At 45.8% G+C, this 23,727-nt stretch overlaps 1 protein-coding gene across 2 annotated transcripts; it reads right to left on the minus strand.

Moving 5' to 3' along the window:
• Window positions 1-18: 18 nt before the first annotated feature.
• Window positions 19-23,701, minus strand: NEK9 (NIMA related kinase 9). Of its 2 annotated transcripts, XM_001235084.7 has the most exons (22): window positions 23,423-23,701; window positions 22,801-22,978; window positions 19,892-19,947; window positions 18,981-19,051; window positions 17,024-17,129; window positions 14,269-14,400; window positions 13,313-13,423; window positions 12,704-12,768; window positions 11,684-11,734; window positions 10,457-10,649; window positions 9,478-9,622; window positions 8,519-8,719; window positions 8,066-8,112; window positions 7,039-7,194; window positions 6,565-6,673; window positions 5,853-6,014; window positions 5,295-5,465; window positions 5,015-5,074; window positions 4,248-4,438; window positions 3,846-4,010; window positions 2,920-3,132; window positions 19-2,534 (listed from the first exon to the last, which is right to left on the minus strand). In XM_001235084.7, the coding sequence occupies exons 1-22, from the start codon at window positions 23,612-23,614 to the stop codon at window positions 2,412-2,414; spliced, it is 2,898 nt and encodes a 965-aa protein (XP_001235085.5). In that variant the 5' UTR covers window positions 23,615-23,701; the 3' UTR covers window positions 19-2,411. The 2 variants fall into 2 exon arrangements, with proteins under 2 accessions (XP_001235085.5, XP_015143167.2); XM_015287681.4 differs by lacking the exon at window positions 5,853-6,014.
• Window positions 23,702-23,727: the final 26 nt, after the last annotated feature.

A 23,727-nucleotide genomic window follows, 5' to 3' on the forward strand; every position in this document is an offset into this window, starting at 1 on the left:
TCAGAACACAAAAGCAAATGAGTTTAAACATTTATTTAAACAGAAACTCCAAACCACTCCACCCTTTAACCTTTCAAAAAAAGACAACGACAAACTAGTTTTCAGCCAGAGTGTCAGAGCAGGCAAAAGTTGTGTTCCACTATAACAACTCAGTAGCAATACTAGCAGGAGACTGACACATACGGAGCTAGCACTGCAAGAAGGGGAGAAGTCAAAAGGATTTGAAACTGCTCAGAGGCACTTCTGCCCACTTGCCCTTCCAATTTCAGCCCATGACTAAGGTGCTGGCTTTAAACTGCTTTTTTGGTTGCATAGCTGGCTGGTGTGAAATCTGTGGTCTGTAACAGGCACAACCTGGATAGCGTGAATCCTCTAAGGCACATTTGAGATTGTGGAGCACAGGGCACCCTATGTCAGGACCCTAATCCTCCACTAGATCCAAGGGGAATCCAGTCTGTGCACCTAGCTTCCCAACTGCAGAGCATTGAGAAATGAGGATAGCAGTGCACTGCAGGAGAGCGACTCCCATCAGCTTGGTGCTTGCTTGCTGGACATGGCTCAGGCTCAACTCTTTGCTCCTCAAAGGCACTGCTGCAACATGACCAACTTGATCATTTCCAAATGCAACAACAACCCTCAAGCCGGGCCCCTAACCTGAGAACTGGCTCCAACACACACGAGGGGAAAGGAGGGCAGAATCACGAGGGCAACCAAGCAACGTGGCCACACCAGAGCGCCTGATGCCACCTCCCAGGAGGGCTGCCCTCCTGACCTTCCTTCATTAGGGATGGACAGGCACGTGGGTACTATCCTTGCCCCGGATACCGCACTGTAGAGACTGCACTCAATTCAGCTCCAAGATGCAAGCAAGAGGCACCAATAAGTATTTAAGAAGCATAAATTACAAGGAGAATGGTTTGGCATCCACCTCTAGACAGAAAAGGGGAATGCTGGCTCCCAGAGGACAGTCTCTCAAAGAAGAACATCTAGAAGAGGTGATAGGATAACCAGCTCCATTTGATCTAAGACAATTCTAGTGACATGTCTTTGATGGGGACTGTTTATGAAATCATAACTCCGCTTTCACAGCAAAGGTGAGAGGGACTCAGGATTCCTTGGAAGCTTCACATAAGGTGGGGGGAAGCTAGCTTCTCCCAGTCATCCTACCACTCCCAAAAGCTTAGTTCAAAATCAGTTTGCTAAAAATTTTATGGGAAATAAAATTTACTTCATTCTTTAATGGGAAATGAGGAAACCCCGGGCATCAGACCATGCCTCTTCCCATCTCCGATTTACTTTGGGAAAACCTCTCGCTTCTAGAAAGAAGGTGGATTCCAGACAGAGACTTGATCATTCGTGGTCAAGGGGGAAGGCTGCATCCTGTGACCACAGCATTAATGACCTATTCTGGGTAGGAAAATGCATTCCAGCTTCATCACAACACTGAGTGGAAAAATACCGATTCTTCCCACACCCACACCAGGGGCTAAGCAGAACAGAAGCCAAGCAGGGAGCAGCTACAGGCTTATGCCAAGAAACCAGAAGCTCTGGCACCCAAACCAAATTGACAGCTGGAGCAAGAAACACGTGACTTAGTCTGAGGACCAGATGCTCAGCATCTGGTTGGGAAGCAGGTGGTTTGAAACCAAGTACCAGAGATCCTATCTCAATCAGTCCCTGCTACAGCTGTCAGAAACTGCACCCGATTCACTTATCTCTGTGCACTGCCTGGAAGTTGGAGCGCTCTAGGCACCCAGAATAAGGCCTTTAAACTCTCTGTACAGGCCACTGGACACAGCCATATGGCCAGAAGTTGCACCCCGGGGCCATGGACATGCTGTCTGCCATTATCTCCCTTAACAGGAAAATCTCCACTGCCTCCAGGATGAGATGTTCTCTGCTCCCTCAGCCACTGAGCAGAGGGGAGCAGCCTCACTGGCTGGGCCTTACTGTGTGGCAGGGACAGGATCCTAGCCCTTCACCCCTCTAAAGTGAAGGTGGTGAGTGTCAGGGTTCAGCCAGCTTCAGTACAAAACACATCTCTTCCTCTCAGAGATGCAGCGATGAATACTGGGGTCCCAAAGGCAGCTCCCAGGAAGCAGTGAAACAATGAAAGGGCCACAAGCTGCTACCGGAGCTGTCACCGTAATGGGGCCATACTGCTTCATGTGCAGAACTGACAGATAAGGTACAAAAAGGAGCTGCTGCTGCTTCAATCACTGAGCTGGCCTAGAGCTCAGAGGCCCTTCCCCTCTCAAAATCACTCCTAGTTCATATCAAACGTACATAGATGCTGCTCTGGAGCCTCCGGCCTCGCTCCTTGTCTGTGAGTGACCTGAAGCCAGGAAAGCCGCTCTCTGCATTCAGTTAGTGTGCTGTGAAGTTAGATGGATCCCAGTGGGCTCAGGAGACTAGAGGCTGGAGCGGCACGAGTCCGTTCCCAGGAGACACCAAGAATCTGAATCCAAGTCAGGTTTTGGATCCACTTCCATCTCCTCTTTGGCTGTCTGGGTTCCTTTGGAATGAACCTCCACCTGCCAAAACACACAGCAACACTCTTAACAGCTCTGGGACTAGCTGCAAAGGAGCTAGGAGCTGCACAGGGCATGATTCTTATTCTCCGCATCCATTTGGGACTCTCCACAATATCTGACTGCTGATCTCTAACCAGGAGAAATAAAGGGGAATCCCAGGTCCCTCAAGAACTGGGCTGTCCCCAATGGAAAATGGTTTCTTGGCTTAATTCCTATTGTTACTAGCAGAGCCTGAATCAGCAGCTCAACCAAGAATCAGGCAACGCACTTCTACTCTTATGGAGGGGTCTGTTAAAAGCTGCTTCCTTCTCTGCAGTCTACACAGGACTAGGATCAGGGTACTAAGTCCTGAGCATGGTTGTGAACTCAGGTGACGGGTCCTCACCTGCTGTATTCCCTCTGTTCCACTGCAGAACCTCTGGAGCTGGGAACTCAGACGAAGGGTTTCCTGCTGCAGCTTCTTCTGGTCATCCAGACACTGTAAGACCAGGCTTCGGAGGTGTTCCACCTCTGCTTGAAGAGCACTGCACATACAGCCCACAACAGGAGGCACAGCCTTACCTTCACTGCATGGCAAGTCTGGACTCAGGCAAGGAGGCTGCAGAGATGAGAAGTCAGAATGAGTTTGAGTGGAAGGGAGAGAACCTTTAGGCCAGTTCTGTATGCCACAAGAAGAAAACCCTGCACAGGAAGTGTCACCTCCACAGAGGAAGTCACCACCTTGTTGACTTCCCAAACTTGTAGCAGCCAGGTCATCAAGCTACTAATCGTTATATCTTCTGTACAAAAGCCATCCTCTGGCTAGCATCCTAGCATCCTCCTTTGGGAAAGCTGATCCTGTCCTCACTAAAATTAACCTGGTCTAACCCCTTTCCCTAAGCCTGGGATCTGCATATCCTCTTGGGGCAGAAAACTCCTGGAATGAGACAGTCTATCAGCCATTTCCTATGTCAATCCCACTTCCTATATCTCACAGCAATTTCTGCTTTCTAAGTTTCTACTTTCTGCTAGGCTCTGGGCTCCAGGTTTCTCTCTTTTTTTTTCCCCCTTTCTATTAAATTAACCACATTTTTCCACATAACTGATCTCATTATTTTCCATTTGGCCAAGTCCCAACTTCACATTTTAGATTCCTGTAAATTGTTCTCTTTGCAGCATTGTCTCACCTCAGCAACCCTCTTTTCCTCATCCAGATGAATTAGGGCAGTCCAACACCCTCTTCCCAGCTCTCCCCATAATTCATATATTGCCATTTATGGTCCCAAGAACTTCTGGCCAAGCATTCACTATGAAAGACCTGAATAACATTACCCAGGGCTCTGTTTTGGGCTTGTTGAATCCAGTAGGTTCCTCAGGGGCCACTTTGAGTCCTTGAAGTTCCTGGTAAGGGAGAGTCTCCTTCTCAGGCTCTGAGGATGCCATGCTCATAGGAAAAGGGCTGTCAGGCATGGGGATGAATTCAGCATTCTCTAGCTCCTGGATATACCAAAGCAGGACTGTTAGGTGTCTGCCATCCCAAAGCTGACCTAATCTCCTCAATCAGTGCATCAGCACCCTCTTGTGGTAAAAAAAAAGGCAGCTAGACCTAACAGGCCCCCCACACACCACAGATCTGAGAACCTTCCCAAGCATCCCTTAGAGGCAGCAGTAGAACTACTTGCCTTTCTTCAGCCTTAAGCCCCATTATAGGGCATTTCTAAAATACCACATTACCTTCCTCAGCCAGCCAGGGCAGGAGCTGATGTCAGCACTGTCACCTCCCTTGGCTTCTGTGGTACTGATCCAGCCCCCCATCCCACGATCTGCTTCCATGGTTCCCCGAAAGCCTCCACTGGGATCGGGAGTTTCCGCTTCTCGCTCATTTTCCTCTTCCTCTCCTCCTCCAGTGGTGCAGCTCTGAGTCACTAGCACACAAAACAACAAGTTTACACTTTCCTACCTCTGCTATTCCTTGGTCACCAAACCCAGTCTGGAGCAGAAAAACTGGGGCTGTGTACCCACGGTGGTGAAAGCACATGCTGGTGGCATCTCCCTTGACAGCTGCTTATCTCCTAATACTCCCTGCAGGCCTTCCCACAACAGCTTGTGCACAGTAGTCTTTTGCAGCATTGTGGCCTCTCCCACAGGTCCAAGAAACTGGACTCCATCTCTCCAGCAGCTGCCTCATGACCCCCCTTCCTTTACCAGCCCCTTTCAGCAAATTCTTCTCAGCTCTTCCTTGTCAAATTGAGGATTCTCAGCTCCAAAGGCCTTGCTGCATCTATGTGCTTCCCCTCTGTTTCAGTTCTTTCCAGAACCTTCCAGCACCCCTCCAGCCTGGTGCATTCCCTCCCAGGTACTGCAGCAACTGCATTTCTTCCCTTTGAGCTCTTCTGCAAAGCCTTTCAAACTCAGAGAAACTATGCTGCAGAACCAAACTGTGCACAGTCAAATGAACAGCCGAACTAACTTAGAACAGCTCCCCAGGGCAAGTTACTCACCAGTACCAATGGAGAGGCCGCTGCTGTTGGAGCGGATGGTTTTAGAATTCAACACCTTTTCTGAAGGGAGAAAAAACATTTTGGTTAGAGAGATATAAAGCAAAGGAACTCCTGCAAACAGCACATAATGGCAGTGCTGCGAGGCCGACAGCTCAGAGCAGCTTCCCACATTCCCCAGAGCCACCCGGCCTGCTCCCAGGCAGGATTTACAGTATTGTCCCTGGCAAGTAATACATGATCGTAATCAAGATCTCAAAATTTAATCCTAAACTTCACTTACCAACAACAATGATGGTATGCCAGCCGCGGCACGACAGGTCTGGAACATGATGCAAAGATCCAAATATTGGCCGAGGCCATGAGGTACAAATATCAGAACCATGTGCTCTCTCAGTCGGTGTCATTGCCAGACGCCCATTCCCACCATTACCCCAGGCAAAGATATGGTTGTCTGAGGAAAAAAGAAATTCAAGAGACTCAATCTGCCTGCTCCCTGTCAGCATGTAATTGTTACAGGAATCACAGCCTCTCTTCTGTGACTGCTGTCCTGAAATATTTGATCAGCCAGCTCCATTTTGCCAATGGGAGGACAAAGCAACAAACCTACTAGGCATCCTGCAAGCTGGCACTGCAGCCCAAGGGGCAGAAAATGCTTGCTGCTACACTGACAGTGTGGCTGGGGCAGAGAGTCCCAGTCTAGGATGACCTTATTATTGATTTTTAAATTTCAGAGCAGTGCTGTGGGAGGGCTCTAGGAAACGCACAGGGGGAGCCAGTTTACTACCCTTGCAGATCTAGTTCAAAAGAACCCACCACAACCTCGTAGAGACCCACTCACCGTCAGTAGCAGCTATGGTGAATTCATCTCCACATGAAACCCTGATCACCTGCTTACCCCCCAGGGGGCCTGCCAGCAGGTTAATTCCCAGGTGCTTCTTATAGTCCCCAACACCAAGCTGTCCGCACTTGTTGGAGCCGAAGGTCAGCAGGCGGCCTCGCTCTGAGAGGAGGAACGAGGAGACAGTCACAGCGAGGGCCCAACTCTGGAAGCAGCCATGCATGCAGAGAACTAGCAACACCAGCCCATAACCAGAAAGGACTCTGCTGAGAAGCCAGCCAGACTGGGAGGGAACAGTGCTCGCCTCGAGATGAAAAGCTTCAGCCTGGAAAAGCCTCCCCAGTTCCTCTGGCTGAGTTAGGCTTTGCTCAAGTGACATCAGTCATAAATGATTCCTTCACTATCCCAGAGGATAGTGGATTTCCCATAATTTTTCCAAAAACTTCTTTTTCAAAAAAAAAAAAAAAAAAAAAAGAAAAGAAAAAAAAGATTATTCTGGCAGCTGATGCTGCTGTTTCAGTTGAGGAACGGGAAATCTTGGTTCCTGGAGCATGCATGAGCCCCGATACCAAGAAGATAACCTTCAAGGTCAAGGGGCTGGCAGTCATTGCATTGATAGCGCCACTTCACCAAGAGAAGCCAGGCTGAAAGGGCAAAGCTGACGTAAGGGAATGAAGCAACTCGTGTTTGTTTCTTAATACATGTGGCTCACCATCAATGGAAGCTGTGTGCGTCTTCCCTGGAGAAATGGTACGGATCTTGTAGAAGGAGAGCTGCTTGGCCAAAGTAAGGGAAGTAGCATAGGGTACCTCACAGTATGTCTGAGAAAAGACATATGGGTAAGCACAGAGCGAAGGATCACACATTCATCAGCTAAGACCTACTCATGCAGGTCTTGGCAGAACACGTTAACCTAGACAGTCCCCCAGCACAAGTATGGAAAACTCCTGCCAGCTTTCAGTTACACTGGAGCAGCTCACTGTGTTTCACTACCTCAGATCTGACAAGTCCACAGGGCAGACAAGAAGCTGAGGAATAATTTGCCCCTCCCCACAACACCAGTATCCACTGTCTTGGTCTGGAACTAACAAACAGGCACAAATCTAACAAACTTGTTGCAGGACCTCTCTTCCCGCATGTGCTACTGGCTGTTGGAAGCTGGGGTCAGGGACCCAAATGCACTTACATCATGGTTAATTATCCCTGATGTGCACTGATTCAGGCCCAGCTTGTTAAACTCATTGAGTCCACATGCCAACACTTTGCCTGTCTGGGTGAGCAGGAAGGTCCCATCGCAGCCACAGTGAACGGATACAATGTTCAAAGTCTTTGGAACATCCACCTATGTGGAAGAAACATACCCTGAGAAAACCAAAATCCCAACCACTGCTACGTTGAAGCCAGCACAGGAAAAACATATTGAGTTTAAAAAACAGTGGTTCAGCTAGCCTGGGCACTAACAGCACCTAATTCAGTTGCTTCGAATACAAGTGCAAGAATACCATAAAGTCTACAGCATACTGAAATTCTGGTAGCAGTGCAGAAATTCAAGGCATTCTAGATCTTGTGTGCAGACACCTCTGATCCAGCAGAAGAACCAGAATGTGGTGGACACACATCCCAGTCAGCTGAGATCTACGAGCTGCAGCATCAGGTAGCCAAGCAGGGCTGGATCTGTGCTATGTGGGTATGATACTGTGTGGTTGCAGAAATTTGGCTACCAGGCACACCCTTGCTGGTCTCTAACCCTCAGTGGGTTATTTTACTTTAATTATCCCTTGCACCACGTTTCAAGAGGATTTTACTTTGAACTCATCTTTAACACGTTAAGTGAAATTCAAAGACTCCCATTTGTTTGCAGTGTTGCAAGTTTCCTGTACAGACCTGAGGCATGCAATTTGGTATTTCCTATGATTTCTATAATACTAAGTTCAGCATTTCCAGTTTCAGCTTGGAGATCAGCTCTAAGTCATGATGCTGGCTAGTCTGGAAGTAGCACATCCCTTTGCCATGATCTCTAGGGATAAATGAAGCAAAATGAAGTGAGTAAATGAAAATAAAACCCTTGCAAACTCTATGAAACCTTAACAAACAAACAAAACCAAACCAAAACAGAAACCCTGCTTGAGCCTCAGGCAGCTAACATTTCCAAACAGCAACAAATTTGGAGTTAGGCCCATGCAGATTTTGGGAAGAAGTGGTCACGGTCCTACCTTCTGAGGTGTATAGTGATCTTCTTCTGAATCCAAACCCAAGCGCCCTGTATCAATGAAAACAGTACAGTCAGGAAGGGCCTCATGGGTGCCCACCCCTAAGAAATTGTATGGTCTCTCCCTAGTCCCAAATCTCCTCATAGAATTAGAAGCCCACTTCCCTACACAGACTGCCTGCCAATCTTCAAAGTAATCGAATCCCATTCATAGAATGAGTGCCCTATTCACAAGAAAGCCAGGTGGTGCCCTAGAACTTCTCAGAGAGAAGTCTCAAGGTCTCAGTCCCATTTCCCATTCTCACAAGGAAAGAAAGCCCCAAAGACACAACATTCTTTGTCCCACAGCACATGCCAAACAGCCTTCATCCAGGCCAAGCACTACACACCTGCACCATGCTGCCTTCTGGAGCAGGCATGTCCCAGTGCCTTTAGGTTCCAGGGAGACTCTACCTACCGTACTCTCCACAGCCCCACGTGTAAACTTCTCTGTTCCTGGTCAGTACTGCCACGTGGTTATCTCCACATGAGACCTGCTCCACAGGGTTGGTAAGAAAGAAATCCAGCTGCAGGGGCTCAAGTACTTCAGAGCCATAAGCCTTGTCAATGCCAATGCATCCATAATAGTCCGAGCCAAACGCATACAACTGGCCCTCATCTGAAGGAGGCAATGGAAGCTTGGTTAGCACACAGAGCTGTAATTAGGTTGCACATTAATCTCTTAGGACATGGCCAGAGCAACTTTTTTTCTCTAATCACTTGCCGTTTTTGTGCAGAATAATGTAATCAGGAGGCTATGGAGTTCTTTCTTGATCACACTAAGATGGATGACCATGCACCACAACATGCAGCTTTTTCAGGCCACCAGTGTAAAAAAAATCTGAGGTTGAACTGATCACATTTTGTAATAGAAACCCACAAATTGACCCTGTCACTCCCAGCATGCTGAGCATCTGAGCTCATTCCTGTCAAACCTGTGCTTTTCCAAGCTTCTGTCACAATTAAGACACACTTTCCTCACACAATCCAAAAAAAATGTTTCAAACACATTTAGATCCTTGGATTCAGGCTCCTCTGCCTTTAACATGAGGTATGTGTGAGAAACATATGTGTTGATAAGAGTATGGATGCTGCATAGCCACAAAGAGTTATGCTCAACCATCACTTTCATCATCAAAAAGAGATGCATCCTTAGGAAAAAAAAATCACCCAAATTTCTTGGGAGTCAACATCTTTCCATGTGTGATGACCTTCATCTATCTCCCCTACTGAACGTTCAGTCCACAAAACTGAAAGTTAGGTAACACACAGAACTTTCTCCTTTTTGCATAATGCTGCTCTGCTGACCTTTTGTGAAGGCAAACAAGTTCAGAGCATAGCAAAGTGAGGGGACGGTGGTACCTTTCCATCTCTCACCTGTGATGCATACTGTGAAATCATCTCCACAGGACACTTGGCGAATGGCTTTTCCCTGAAGCTTCTCCACATGCTTTGGCTGCCGGTAGGATGCTCTATCCCCATGGCCCAGCTGCCCATGCAACTTGGTGCCCCCCTGCATATTCTGCAAGAAAAAAAACCCAAACATCTGGTAAGGTTATGTATCTGCAACTCCTGACACGGTGCCAAGAATTACAGTGTCTCCGAGGAACAAAAGAAGACAGCATAGGACAAGAGGAAGATTTAAATAGTCTAGGGAAGAAACTGCTAGCTAAGTGGCAACACTTGGAACATCAGCACAATTCAACAGTTGTGCACAAATGACTGATGTGGTCTCAGGCCACCAGCTGGTGGGTTTAAGCACTGGTGAGGAATCCCTGCTCTTTTCTCATCTGCCAAGCTACAGAATCCACTTCTGTACAATTCATCCTTCAGCTTTTTAATCAGCATTTCTAAACCCTAATGGCTGCAAAAAAAAACATTGCATAAATGTCACCAGAGCGGAAAGATCTACACAGCCTATAGGATAAATAAATAAATAAATAAGTAAATAAAGATTTCAATGGGCATTTTTGCAGAACATCCAGCAAGTGACATCAAAGACGACAGTATACCATAAATCCTCCAGTGTGCTTCTGGTCACCAGAAAGGGGAAGAAGAGATGTTTGACTTGATGTCTGGGCCTACACGTCTACCACCTACAATCCTTAGGTGCACAACCAATCTCCAGTGCACCTCTCAGCACGATGGAAAGCTTCACCCAAAAGCACATTTGTCCTTGGAAGACTTGAGTCAGTGCCAAAGCAGATGGCCTCCTGCAGCATCCACTGCAATCAAATTTCTCTATTTCCAGAATGCTTCCCATCCAATTTTAAGACATTCATGACTGGTTGGTGTGGAATCTGACTTTCCCTTCCCACCATCCCCCCCCACCCTTCCTGCCGGTTCTCTCACTTACCACCCAAGTGTAGAGCTCCTTCTCCACTGTCACCACCGCAAAGTGAGTGTTACCAGCACACACCTGGCGTGCACTGCAGCCACTTTTGATGGCATCCAGCTTCTGGGGGGTGGACTTCCCGCCCCCCCAAACATACACCTCACTAGTGCGTGAGGTCACCACTGCAATGGGAGCCTCATTCACGGTACTCGACCTGCACAAAGGACCCCCCCAGAACACACACGCTTTTAATAATTTTGACATCGCTGTCATCATGCATTTTCATACTGCTCTCCCTCTACTGATCTCCCCAAGCCCAAGCTGCAGTCCTTCACAACCATTCACAGTCTGTACTTTCACAAACTGCTCTCTTCATTCTGTCACTGTGAGGCCTCAACTGTTATACACTGGCTCAGGATCAAATACACCTCTGAGCAGAAGTGAAAACAGCCTCCAGCAAGTGTTAAAGAAAGCCTACAATCCAATTTGATGTCATTAAAAACAACAGAACACCTGGACTTTCAATGAATTGCCATGGAATTGCTCTCATTTGTAAAGAAGTCACGAAATCTTGCTCAAAAGCTTCTAAATTCCCCCTATCTCCTCTTCATTTAAATTACAGGCATTCCATTTCGGGGAGATACAACTCCTCAGTGCAGAACCAATTCACTAGCAGATTGTGAAATGGAAGTCATAATCAGTTTGTGAACAAAATGATGAACTGGAACAACCTCGCATGAAGTGCTCGAGTTTATCAGGAAGAAACATTAAGTTATGTGGTCATTCGACAGATACACAAGTCACAGAAACTGGATACATGTGACACGTATTGTTATCTCCTTCACTAAGCTGAACTTCTGACAAATCCAGTTCTATGAAAGGTAACTGTTTCAAATTCAGCATTCAGATAGTCATATTTCTCCTGCTCATGGAAATCTGCCTGAAAGCAGAAATCTACATTATAGCCTCAGATATTTAGGTTGTGAAGACTACATCCTCAGCAGGACAGATTATACTGCTGTAGGAGACCTGCTAAGGTAAGGTTCCAGCCATACATGTGCATCTAAAAGGCAGAGTAAAAAGTGGGATGACAACTATGTATCAAATATGTCTAATTCCTAGTATTTAAGGACCTCCTTAAAACTTTATTCCATTAAGGTTGTCATAGACTAACAGTCTCAGCAAAGTTCCTCCCTGGTGAGCTGTTCTACCCAGACTTCCTTTCCAAACATGTGCCAAAATAATTACCTTGGTCGCTTATTTGGCCCATTGAGCAGCGTGACTTTCTCTTCCATCTCTCTGCCAAAGGACAAAAAGCATTTTAGGAAACAACAACACATCTCCCAAAGCCATTTACTGATAAGCAGCACACATAGACTACTTTCCTTTCCTATAAACTGCTGCTCCCTCTTGGAGGAAATATGGCAGCTGATTACCAGCTCACTGCAATACACAATGTAGGGCAGAAGTAATGTGCCACAGAGCTAACAAACTTCCAGAAGTGCTGAGAACAAACTAGATATATTCCAGAACTTGGCCAACCAATACCCATATTGCACTAGAATCACCTTAAAGGGCTATATTTCATCAGGGTTTGGGATTTATGGTGGTGCATATAACAAGACAAAACTCAAACTTCATTGATCACCAAGTAAAACAATATCAGTATAAAGGAGTAAGCTTACTGCCCCCAAGGCAACCATAGTGGGATCCAAAGAGTCCAAAATACTGTTCTATCTTTAAAAAAAAGACAGTGTGTGCAGGGTGGTGGTCAAACAAAGCTAAAATGGACCATTTTCAGTACAGCTCTCTCAGGAAGAAAGAGGTACAGGGAAAAAAAAAAGTGTAAGTGTCTACACTGTGTGAGAAATGTATTATGAAAGGCATTTTTCAATGACCCTGCAAGGGTCTAAATATAACACTTCATTCAGAGATCTGAAAAGCAGAAACTAGCATTTCTCAAAGGACTGACAAAATGGGATGCCTCCAGGTCCTCATTATAACAGCTCCTGAGACCAGAAATGCAGAGATCGTTCTCACCGTACCCATGCCTCAACAGGCAGAGCAATTGACCAGAAAACAAGAAAGCAAAAACACGCTTCTCTCCTAAAGATGATGAAATATACTTCAAAAACTGCCTCATTTCAGGACAAATTAACTTAAGGACTTTGCTTCAGAATTTTAAATGCCAATAGTCTGTACAAATCCTCCTGCTCTTTCTACCACCTGGCTTGATCAGATTTCAGGCAAGACCATCTATCCGATTACCTCCTCCGTTTGCTGAGAAGGGGCTGTTCGAGCAGCTCATCTGCAGTGGGTCTCTTCTCTGGATCCTGAAAGAAGTGAGCAATAAGTCATTCTTTGGGAAGTGCTCATCATCTACAGTGATATATTGGTACAAGGTTGCACGGACCTTCTTCCCTGCCTCCCTTCAAAAGAGAAAGGAGTTAATTAAATATTTGGAATGAGTTGGGATACATGCTTGGGATATGCAGTACAGACTTACCCACTCTGACTATATTCACACTATCTTTGCTTCCAAAAAAATTATTTCCTATAGAAATCTACAGTCATGGTCAGAAAGCCAGACTGTACAGAGATGAGGCTTCCACCTCCATAACGCTGCATGAAAAAATAATTTCTTCTGCGAGTCTGTACAGTAGTTGTCATCAGCGCAAACCCAGCATCGCTCCAGAGCCTGCAGGACTGAAAGGCATCCTGAGACAACTGGAGGAAGCCCAGCCTTAGTGATGCCTCGGGCCTCAGAGAGATTACCCTGCATCTACAGCCCTCACGCTGAAACAGGCACACCATTCCCCTTCGCATCTGAACTGCATAGCTGGGCAGGGATGTCTGAAAATTAAGTATTTCACCAACCTGATCTAGGCAGGAATTCACCATCTGGATCAGCTCCCAAGAATAGACAGAGGAATCAACTTCCATGGCGCGATTTCCCTGTACAATCTTCACACAAAGGTTCAGGGGATTCTAGGCACAAAACAGAAACCAGCTGTAAGGGAACTGAACTGTGTACTGTGCCCAGAGGGAGAGGTGGTGCTGACCTCCATTATTTTCTTCACCATTCTCAGATCAGAACACATCCTGGTCTCCAGGTTCTCTAGAAACCTAATAAGTACGGCAGTACTGGTACCTATGGTAGCTAGGACTTGGTGACATCTACCTTGTCATCAAATTCTCTAACAGTCAAAGGAGAACATGCTCCTCTCTGTATAGCATAGCTAATGTGAACTCTATAGCCAGGAAATTATGGTATTTTCACATGATTCTTTTAAGGGTTACAGAATCTTGTGCCTTTCCAGCTTGCAGCTTTTCCCATCTCATCTCACAAACCATCAAATGGCATGTTCCAGCCAGCAATGCTCCCTTTTACCATTTCCATGCCAGCTTGACCACTCTTCTCTTGCACAGGGCTAAATCCTGTAAAATCCAAAGGTTGTTTTGCCCTACACAATGTTGCACACAGCTAGTAATGCTAAAAAAACCAACAAACAAACCCAAGTATGCAATCACAAACTTCCCTCTTGTGGAGGAAAGGATGTTTTGCCCACAACCAGGACACAGCCTACAGTCAGCATCTGGTAAACACAGGGCTATAGAGGAATGTTTTTGGCAAAGGCCATGGAAGCACCCATGGGAAAATCTTGCAAGCAATTTCTCTGACTGTTATCGACACTCGCAGGCCACTGGTTTCTTAATCAGCAGATTTAAACAACAGTGAAAGAAAAACATGAATTAAGAAAGGTATGAGCCAAGCGTGTACCTCAGAGTGATAAAAATACGGTTATTCAGCCCATCCTGGTTTGCAGACTTACAGTAGCATCAAAGGTCCTCTTCAAAGTAAGAAGCTCAAAGATGACACAGCCCACAGCCCAAATATCTGATTTGAAGTTGTATTTCACACCCTGGCAGAGTTCTGGAGACATGTAGTAAGGAGTTCCAACCAGCTAGGAAAAAAGAACATTTAAAAATCAGAAACAATCTAGCAGTTTTCAGTTCTGAAGCTCTGCATCTCATCTGTTCACACAGGATCATGAGCATCAGGATTCAACAAAGTTCTGACACAGTATTAGTGATAAAGATTACACATCCCCCCAGCACGTGCTGGATGGGAACAAACAGCACTCTTCTTCCCTTACCCACCAGCCTGTGCCTGCATTTCTAACAAGATTCTAGACACCTCTGCTCACATTCTGATGTAGTACGTGGTTCTTCACAGAACAGCAGACGTAACAACACAACAAGGACTTGCCCCTCTCTTAAACATACTACATTTAGGGGTAATTAGGGCTACACATACCGACCAGCTATACAGAAACCCTGAGAAGAGATGAATGGTAAAGGGACCTAGCAAAGCCTCTAGCAGAGATGTCAGCCTGCACCTATGGAGCCACTCTGATGACAAGGTCCTACTGGACAAAGGCTACTTTGTCCCTGATTAAGGGGGGTTTACTTTGGGGTCAGTATGTAGAAAGCTGGCACTGGTCCTACCTGAAAGGCTTACACTTCAGAAGTGGGCTTTCCTGTGTTTAAGTGTTTAAGCCCCCTGCCTCAAATCCAAGAACCCAGCACTTAAACAGAGAAGCCCTTCCAGCTGTAACAGAAATAGTGGTAAAGCTCAAAGTCACAAAAAGGAGATACACAAAGAGCAGGTTAAAAGGTGTAAGAATTAAGGTTCCATGAACTGAGATCATTTCCTAGCAAGCAACCAGACACCAAAATAGTACAAAAAGACAAGATTTAAGAAAAAGGGAAATATTTATAGCTGACCCTTCAGCTCTCAGCAAAACTCCAAGGACTACAAAGGCTGTCTTTCATTAGACTCTGGTAGATTCTGAAAGTGCTTGTTAGCTATTTGGTGTACCATCACCTACCTTCCATTTCCTTTTATACAGTATGACAGCTACAGAGCTGCACAAGTCCTAACCACAGGAAGGCTTAGAATCTCAGCTAGATGGAATATCACAAGAAGAACTAGAACTAGGGCACTACATCTTTTTCAAGCAAAGGATAATGTAAGGCATATTTTTCTATATCTTCCTTGGTAATTGGGAGGAAGGGTAACAAATTAAGAAACAAGCATTTAGTAAGCAAGATGTACCTATTTTACCAATTCATCATTTGACTCTTACAATTACAAATTTTATAATGAAGAATACTAACAATAACGTGGTTGGCACTCATTTTACAACAGATAACTTCCAGACTGCCACTAGTCATTAGATCACACATTGAACAGCCGGCCTGGAGCACAGCCAGCATATACAAAAGAAAGATGGTTGAAAATATTTAACTAAAAGATTTTCGTAAGTCAAAAAAAGGGTGGAGGAAAAAAAAAAACCTGTTGTACAGATGAATATACCCAACACAGGCAAAAGTAACAAAAGGAAAATTCATAGCACAGATTGAAGTTTCTCTGAAAGTCTCTGAAAAGTCTCTGAAAGCCATGAAAAATGTGACAAAGCAAATGGTTTTGCTACAACTCAGCTTAGCGAGGGCTTTATGCAGCAGCCCTGAGTTCCCACTTACTGTGCAACTGCACAATAGCGCTCATATTCTGGAAGGAAGTTGGCAAGCATTTAACTGCACATCTTAACAGAACACCGATAGCTTCCATAAATCTAATAGTAAGGCCTGGTAAGGGGACGTGCAGGTTGGCTTGCAACCTAAACTGTAATAAAGGCCTTTAGCAGATAGGAGACATCCAGACAATGTCTCCCTTTCCAACTCTAGTGCGCAATCACAGAAATTAAAGAGAGCTGGGAAATCCAAGTCGAGCCTTTCAGGTGCCTGCAATACAGCCTATCCTGTTTCATAACCATGGCTGTGAAACTGCTTTCTGGAAGGGTCTGGAACAAAGCCAAATTTGACAGCCTTCTGGTAGAATTACTTCTTTTTCTGCAAGCTTTTCCACCCGCCAACAGCATTAACAATAAACTACACATCTACTATAAGCAGCACCTCTCTTGCTTCTTCGTAATTCAGTTCAGAGTCTAAATTGTAAAGAGACAAGAGGCATATCTGTGGCATAGTGCAATGTCAGAGAAATAGATCCAAGCTATGTCGGACCCAGCTGAGCCAAAATAGTCCTGCTAGCACAGCAGCATGACCAGGTTAACTTAACTTGCTGAACTGGGTTTAAACTAACTCAGAGGGAGAGAGAGAGAAATATCAGTGCGACTGTGCTGTCTCTGTGCCCTAAGATAGCAACACCTTCATGTTACGTAGATTGACCTTTGGAAGCACACTGCCTAGGTACAAGAGAAAGAACAGTGCTCTCTAATATAGTTATGCTGGCTCTGGTACAATTCCATGCCCACAGTGTCACCTATCTTTAGTTTAAACCTCAGAAAGATAACCTGGGAGCAAGGATAACTGAAGGCTGCAACACATCAGCAAATACAGCAACGTCAGTGAGATCAGAGTTAGGTGAAAAGAGGAAGGAAAAACACAGAAAATAAATTGAGCGTTCCTGATCTTCTGCAAGGCATGCAGAGATGAAATGGAAAAATAAACAAGAAAAAACAAACTCCAACCCTCAGTTCTGCACAAAAGAAAGCATATACTCACAGTCTCGGCCATAGAGTACTCAGAGTTCAGCTTCTTTGCCAAGCCATAGTCTCCCAATTTAATCAGGTTTGCTTTGGTTAGAAAGATATTTAATGTCTTTATATCTCTAGAAGGAGAAAGAGAAATGCGGCTGAAATATACTTCCAGATTTCACAGTCTCCCACACACTACCATACTCCCCCTCCCCATAAGGTAACTGCTACTCTAAGAGCAAACTCTCACACAAACAGCTCTCCAAAGGCAATCTGAACCCAGGTCCCAGGGCTGTAACAGCAGTTAGCCATATTTTATCATATGCCCACAGAACCACAACGCAGTCTAAAAAGCTCAGACTCCAAACACCTCTGTAAAGGCCACAGAGCAAAGATGGTTCTCTTTTACTCCTTCAATCTCTTCTCAGCTGAAGGTCACTGAACAACTCTTATTTTCCCTGTTTTTATGAGTGGATCCAAACCAAATCTCTGAGCTTGCTAAAAAAATGCATGAATGTGTATGCATGCAAATATAAACAGAGGGTGCAAAACAGATGCTACTCCAGAATGTAAGCATGACATCCCTCTACCTTACCTCAGGAACAAGTCCAAATTATAACATGACATACTATATCCCAAAGCAAAAGGCTGATGGCCAACAAAATGCTTAACTCGAAGTCTCACTGAAAGTACTTTGTTCCAGATTGAATGAGTTGCACGTACAATTACAGATCAATACAAGATTCTATTGATATAGAGAGGAAGCCCCCACAATATGATACGTTTCCCACAGCCAACACTTTGTAACATTTCCTTTTCCTATCATACCATGAAGAGCTTCCCAGTGTACATCAGGACAATATCAGGTAAAGCAGCACTTTGCTTTTGTCCCCTTGGGGCATCGCAAAGTCCTGGGTCACTCTGACAATGCCAGCAGCAGAAGGAAATCACTGCAAACATTTAAATAACTGTTCAATTCATTGTTATGGATGGATGTGGGGCCACACATTCCCCAGCTGCAAAGATGGGCACCAGAAAGCAGGAAATTACAGATCTGCTTTAGGTCAAAAAACTTAGGCACTGCTTTATTGAGTGTAAGGTACTAAAAGTTCATTACCAAGACTTGCTGTTTAACTAGAGACTCAGACTGCCAGCAGCCAGGATGCTGTCTCAAAGACCTTTGAGCATCCTCACACAGCTGTGCTCATTATAGAAGGACGTGGTGCAGCACACAATCCAACCTTGCTGGAAACCACTGTCTCTGTATGCAGCACTCTCCAGAACGTCACCACCTCCTCACTCTGCCCACACAGTGGGCACTCTTAAGCATACGTAAGCAATGAAATTTACCCTTCCCAAACAGCCAAAGCATCAGAAAAAGCTAACTTAGCTCCTCATTAAAATCTTAGAGTCAATGTCTAAATTACCACTACCTACAAACTTTCTTAAATAACAGACTAATTACATGGTATTTAGCCAAATCTGGGACAAATCTTCATCTCAGTGACCTTATAGCCAAGCACCAACATAGTCTCCATTGCTGTCAGCCTCCAGGAATCAGATAAGTAAGGATGTACATATTGGTCTGAAGCTATTACTCCTCCAGTGGGTGTGAAGTGCCCTTGGCCAGTAGTAACTGTTCTTCCTATCCACTTTAGCAAACATCATTTATGTGCTGTGGCAGTAAAGGACCAATTTATTCCTTTCCTATGTGGATTAACTCTTCATTCTCAAAGGTGCAGCAAAGAGAGCTACTCCATTTTCTAATGCAAAATTTCTGTCGTGTTTATTAGAACACCATTTCTAGTCCAATAAAAAAAATCCTTACAGAAGTGATATTTAACATCTAGGCAGATCAGCTATGCTTTGAACAGAGAACCTCATGGTTTTCTTTAAACACAAAACCAAAGGGTACTCAAAGGAGTTCTGCATTCATCTCCACAAATTGCACTCATTACCTCAGCGGTATGCCACGCAGCACGTACCTGTGAAGGATTCCTGCTCTATGAATGCAGCTCACAGCTGATACAATTTGGAAGAGATACCAAAGCACCATCTGTAAAAATAGGAATAAAAGTCTTAAACGAAAGGCTTAAACAAAAACCCAAAAAAGACCCCTAAAACAAAAAAAACCTTGACATCCCTGTCACAGAGAGGCATAGCAAGAAGGCTTAACCACACTCATTCCTCTCTCAGGAAGATGAAAATGTATCATTACCTTCAGGATTTCCTGTTTTGGAAATCTCTGAATTTTCTAGTGCCATTCACAGTGCGTGTCCTGACGGGCAACACAGAATTCAGTGAGTTAAAAGAATCAGCAAAGACAGTTGATGACAAGATAGGAAAGGTCTACAACTGAGCTCTCTGGAATTTAACTGCGGTCATTTCATATTCACCACGAGTCAGGAGGCCTTAAAATGCGTTATGTAAGAGAAATAAGTGTAACCATCATCTCAACATGAGGTAGAAACAGCAGAATATGTGTTTAAAAAAAAAAGTCCACGGTGAGATAGCTTCAGAGTAATTACTCAGAAGAGAGCTCAGGAAATGGTTAAGAGGCAAACTGAGCACCAAATATGAAGAAAGATTTTGAAGTGAATTTTTAGCCCAGGTGATGGGATGACGAAAGTCAACTGAGTGCACTCTTCCATTATTCCTCACTAGGAAGCTTCTATTGTCCAGACACAGCCAAAAAGGAAAATAAAGACTTTCTGATCGTGCATAAATGCCTGCGGCATTCAATAGAAAAGGAAGGATGTCAGTCACCAGATTTACAAAGAAAAGTCCCATCAGTGATATGGAGGAAAAACAAAAGTAGCACGAACACTCAGATCACCGGGCAGAGCTCCAGAACACAAAGCTAGCCCCAATGCTCCCCAAAACCAGCCCAAATTACCTCTTCTTCAAATAACTTGTCCTTCTGACGCAGAATCTTATCGTAGAGATTCCCTCCTGTAATAATAAGTGTGTGAGAAAGACAGAGGATCATCTTAGTTAATGACAACGGTTACTCTGCTACCTTACTGCTGGGAATGCTCAAATCCCATTAAAGACCCCGTGAATCACCGCAGCTCTCTCTCCACTTACACTGGTCAGGCATGCACAAAATTAAGTTCTGAGCTGCCAAATACATTGATGAAGGATTCACAAACTGTTGACAACGGCAGCACAACCAGCAGGACTTTGGAAGCAGCAAACGCAGCCTCTTCAAGGCAACCCACAGACTGAAAGGAGCGCTAAAAGAAATCACATGGAGTGCTGAGGGCAGTGACACTCTGCCAGATTAGCAGCTTACCAGTAAATACCAAATTTCTGGCCATATCCTGTCGCCGTTCCATTTCCCAATTATATATTAAGCCCTAATAGTACCAGAACACCCGGCCCCGTTCTATACCCATGGGTGTAGTGCAAGACAGCTTCCTGCTGTTTGTTTCCTGAGCCTGTCCTGTTGTAGACGTCCAAAAAAAAAAGGCTCCTCTGTCTCCTTGAAGAGACGGGACTTCTGCAGTAGGGAGATTCTGCTGATATCCCAGTCAAGATTACCTTTGCTTAATTTCTTCTCATCCTGTCACGCTACGATCTCTCTCACATTTCCTTTTCCAGCCTTATGTTCACGTATGTAAATGATCCGTGAGTGACTCTTCACATTCACAACCTAACCAAAGCTAAACTGCCACTGCTCACAACCTCCTTCCCTGCGATTCAGACTACAGAGGTTTTTAGCATTTTCTGTTCCTCACTTCCAATATTTTTACCATCTTTTCTTGGCAGCTTTTCTGAGCCGAAGTGCAGCTCACCAAGTACTACATCATCAGAATCTGCACGAGGAGATAAGTTGTTCTTAATTCAGATGATCAATAACTCTATGCACACATACCAAAACAGAACCAAATTACTTTTATTATTATTATTAGGAGGAAGTTTTTCACCCAGAGGGTGGTGACACACTGGAACAGGTTGCCCAAGGAGGTTATGGATGCCCCATCCCTGGAGGCATTCAAGGCCAGGCTGGATGTGGCTCTGGGCAGCCCGGTCTGCTGGTTGGTGACCCTGCACATAGCAGGGGGGTTGAAACTCCATGACCATTGTGGTTCTTTTCAACCCAGGCCATTCTATGATTCTATACTTCTTTGTTGTTGTTGTTCCATCTGATCTCATTTAACTTTTTGACTCTATTCTCTATTTTCTCTCCTTTTATAGAATATTTCTTCCCAAATCTGTTTCAGGGGTATTCAATGATGTTATTTTCATGATAAATCCAAATCTTATGGTACCACTGAACACAGACAGAACTTTGCAGAGGTTAGTTTCCTCACTTATACTGTGGGGCTAATATTCACCAGACCTCCAGAAAGGGGGTGCTAATTAAACAGCAGAGACTTTGGATATTTAGCTATGCGTTCTGTCTCAGCTATACTTTTGGATTCTGAGAAGCGTCCCACAACAACTAGCCCAGCCTTACTTTAAGAATTACAAATTATCTTGTGCTTGACGTTGTAACAAATGCAAGTGTAGGCTGTAGCAAGTACAACTACTAACAACCATTGGCAAACATCACACGCTGAAGCGTAAATGAGGTTCTCGCCTTTTCACACCACTACTTTTGTGCCACACATAGATATTCGGGTAAGTCAGGCCACGTACTCATCTCTTCCTTACTGTCTCAGAGCAAAGCCAGCAGTTTAGAATCAGAGACATACACTACAGACATCAGCACAGGCCACTGTCTCTCCATAATCCTCTGATGAATTTGTAACGGCTCCAAGCATGCAGACATTTGGGGCAGGTAAACGTTCCCAGAGCACTCCTAAAGCTAACTGTGCTTCAAGGAGCTCATGTTTCCCTGCTCTTGCATTCAACTCCACCAAACATAATGAAAAGCAGTGAACTTGGAGAGGCAAAACCGGCTTTAGCCAGTGTGCCAGCAAGGCTGCTTGGTAAAAACATTTTGTGCAGGTTTGCTGTCTTCTTCAGCCAGTCCTGGGAAAAGCTGTTTGTCAAAGATGATGCCACAGTAAGTCTCTACCACCAAAAAAACCCAAAGCTGATAACCCCCACACACATAGAGGACAGGTAGCCAGGTGAGCTGTCCCACCCACCACGTAGGAAGCAGCCTGCAGCTCCAGTCGGTCTCCTGTTCTGGCAATACCAGCCACATACCACCTCCAGCTGCCTAAGAGCAGCTGCAGCTCAGACACTCATCTCAAATCCTTCCTCCTCTCCATCCCAGCCAGAGCTGTTTACCCTGCAAGCTGCAAATGCCACCATCTGATCTACTCTTGGATGAAATTTGAAGTTTTCTCCACCAACAGTGGGACTGTATTATTTTTTTTAACAATAAATATAGAAGCTGGCAGCACAAGGCAGGAAGAAGTCCTGACTGCAGCGTGCCAATAGATTTTCAAGCTCTGACTTATGAACAGACTCCTTCATTTGGTGATTACATGACTGAAAACAGCCCCACTCTGTACTGGCAGAGAGGCCCAAATATCCTCATACTCTTTTCCTATTGTATTCCTGCAAGAACAAAAGGCAGGTTAGAAGCACACAGTACCAGTAACCCACTTCTCCCATTGCACCAGCTGCTCTCAACACTCAAGAAACTGCCCACTGCACTGTCTGCACTGACTACGGGGACACAAATCAACCAGAAGGATTTTTAATCTCTTCTTTGGGAAGTGGCAGAATCCACCTGTGTTCCTCTGCCCCCACAGGACACCCCAGCATTGCTCCCCATGGACTGCGTAGGTCGGTAACTCAGCAATGCAGCAGCCCGCTTCGGTAAGAGGGGAGGAGTGACCTCACCATTACAGTACTCCAGCTCAATCAGCAACGTGGTGTTATCCATGAAGTGATTGTAGTACGCAATGATGTTCTCATGCTGCAACAGAGCAAGGATAACGATTTCATTCAAAGCATCACGACGCTCTTTCTCTGACAGACGGGTCAGGTCCACCTCCTTCCACACCACGAGTGAGTCATCCTGAAACACAAAAACAACTTTTAATCAAACGCACGCTACTCTGAAGAGAGCAACGCGCCTTTATGGCAGGAAATTAAGTGTCAGGAAAGGCAGGCGGGCTTTCCTGCCTTTACAGGCTTCAGACAAAGGTTCTTTGCCACAATGAGCTGCGAGACGTGCCGTGTGTCACCGGGAACGGCGCCCTGCAGCCGTTCTTCTAGCTGGGGGCACTCAGGAAAAGGAACGACAAGGCTGCAGGGGAAAGGGCGCAAAGTTCGTTTCGTTCCATTGGACTCAAGGCGCTCCGGTTCAATAAAGGGACAGTCGCACGTCCAATCCCGCACCCGCACGGTGTCCGTAAGAGCGGCCGCCCCTCGGAGCCCGCCCGGCGGCGGCGCGGGCACGGAGCTGCGCAACGCCCGGCGGGGAGAGGACGCGACGCGGAGGGCTGCCGGCCCGGCCTACCTCGGTGCGGCGGTACAGGGTGGCCTCTCCGAAGGCGCCGCGGCCCAGGATGCGGATGGGGATGTAGTGCAGCTCCTCCTGCTCGCCGGGCAGGCCGCCGCCGCCGCCGCGGGAGCCGCCCCGGCCCGAGGACTCGCTGCCGAAGTCGGAGCTGATGGAGTCGCAGTGCCGCTCGTACTCGCCCAGCGACATGGCGGCGCGGCTCCGCGCGGCCCGGCTCGGCCGCTCCCTCAGCGAGGCCCCGCGCGCCCGACGGGCTCCATGTTGGCTCCCGCCGCCGACCCGGAACCGCTTCCTGCCGCCCG

This window comes from Gallus gallus, chromosome 5 (assembly GCF_016699485.2).
Source record: "Gallus gallus isolate bGalGal1 chromosome 5, bGalGal1.mat.broiler.GRCg7b, whole genome shotgun sequence".
NCBI lineage: Eukaryota > Metazoa > Chordata > Aves > Galliformes > Phasianidae > Gallus > Gallus gallus.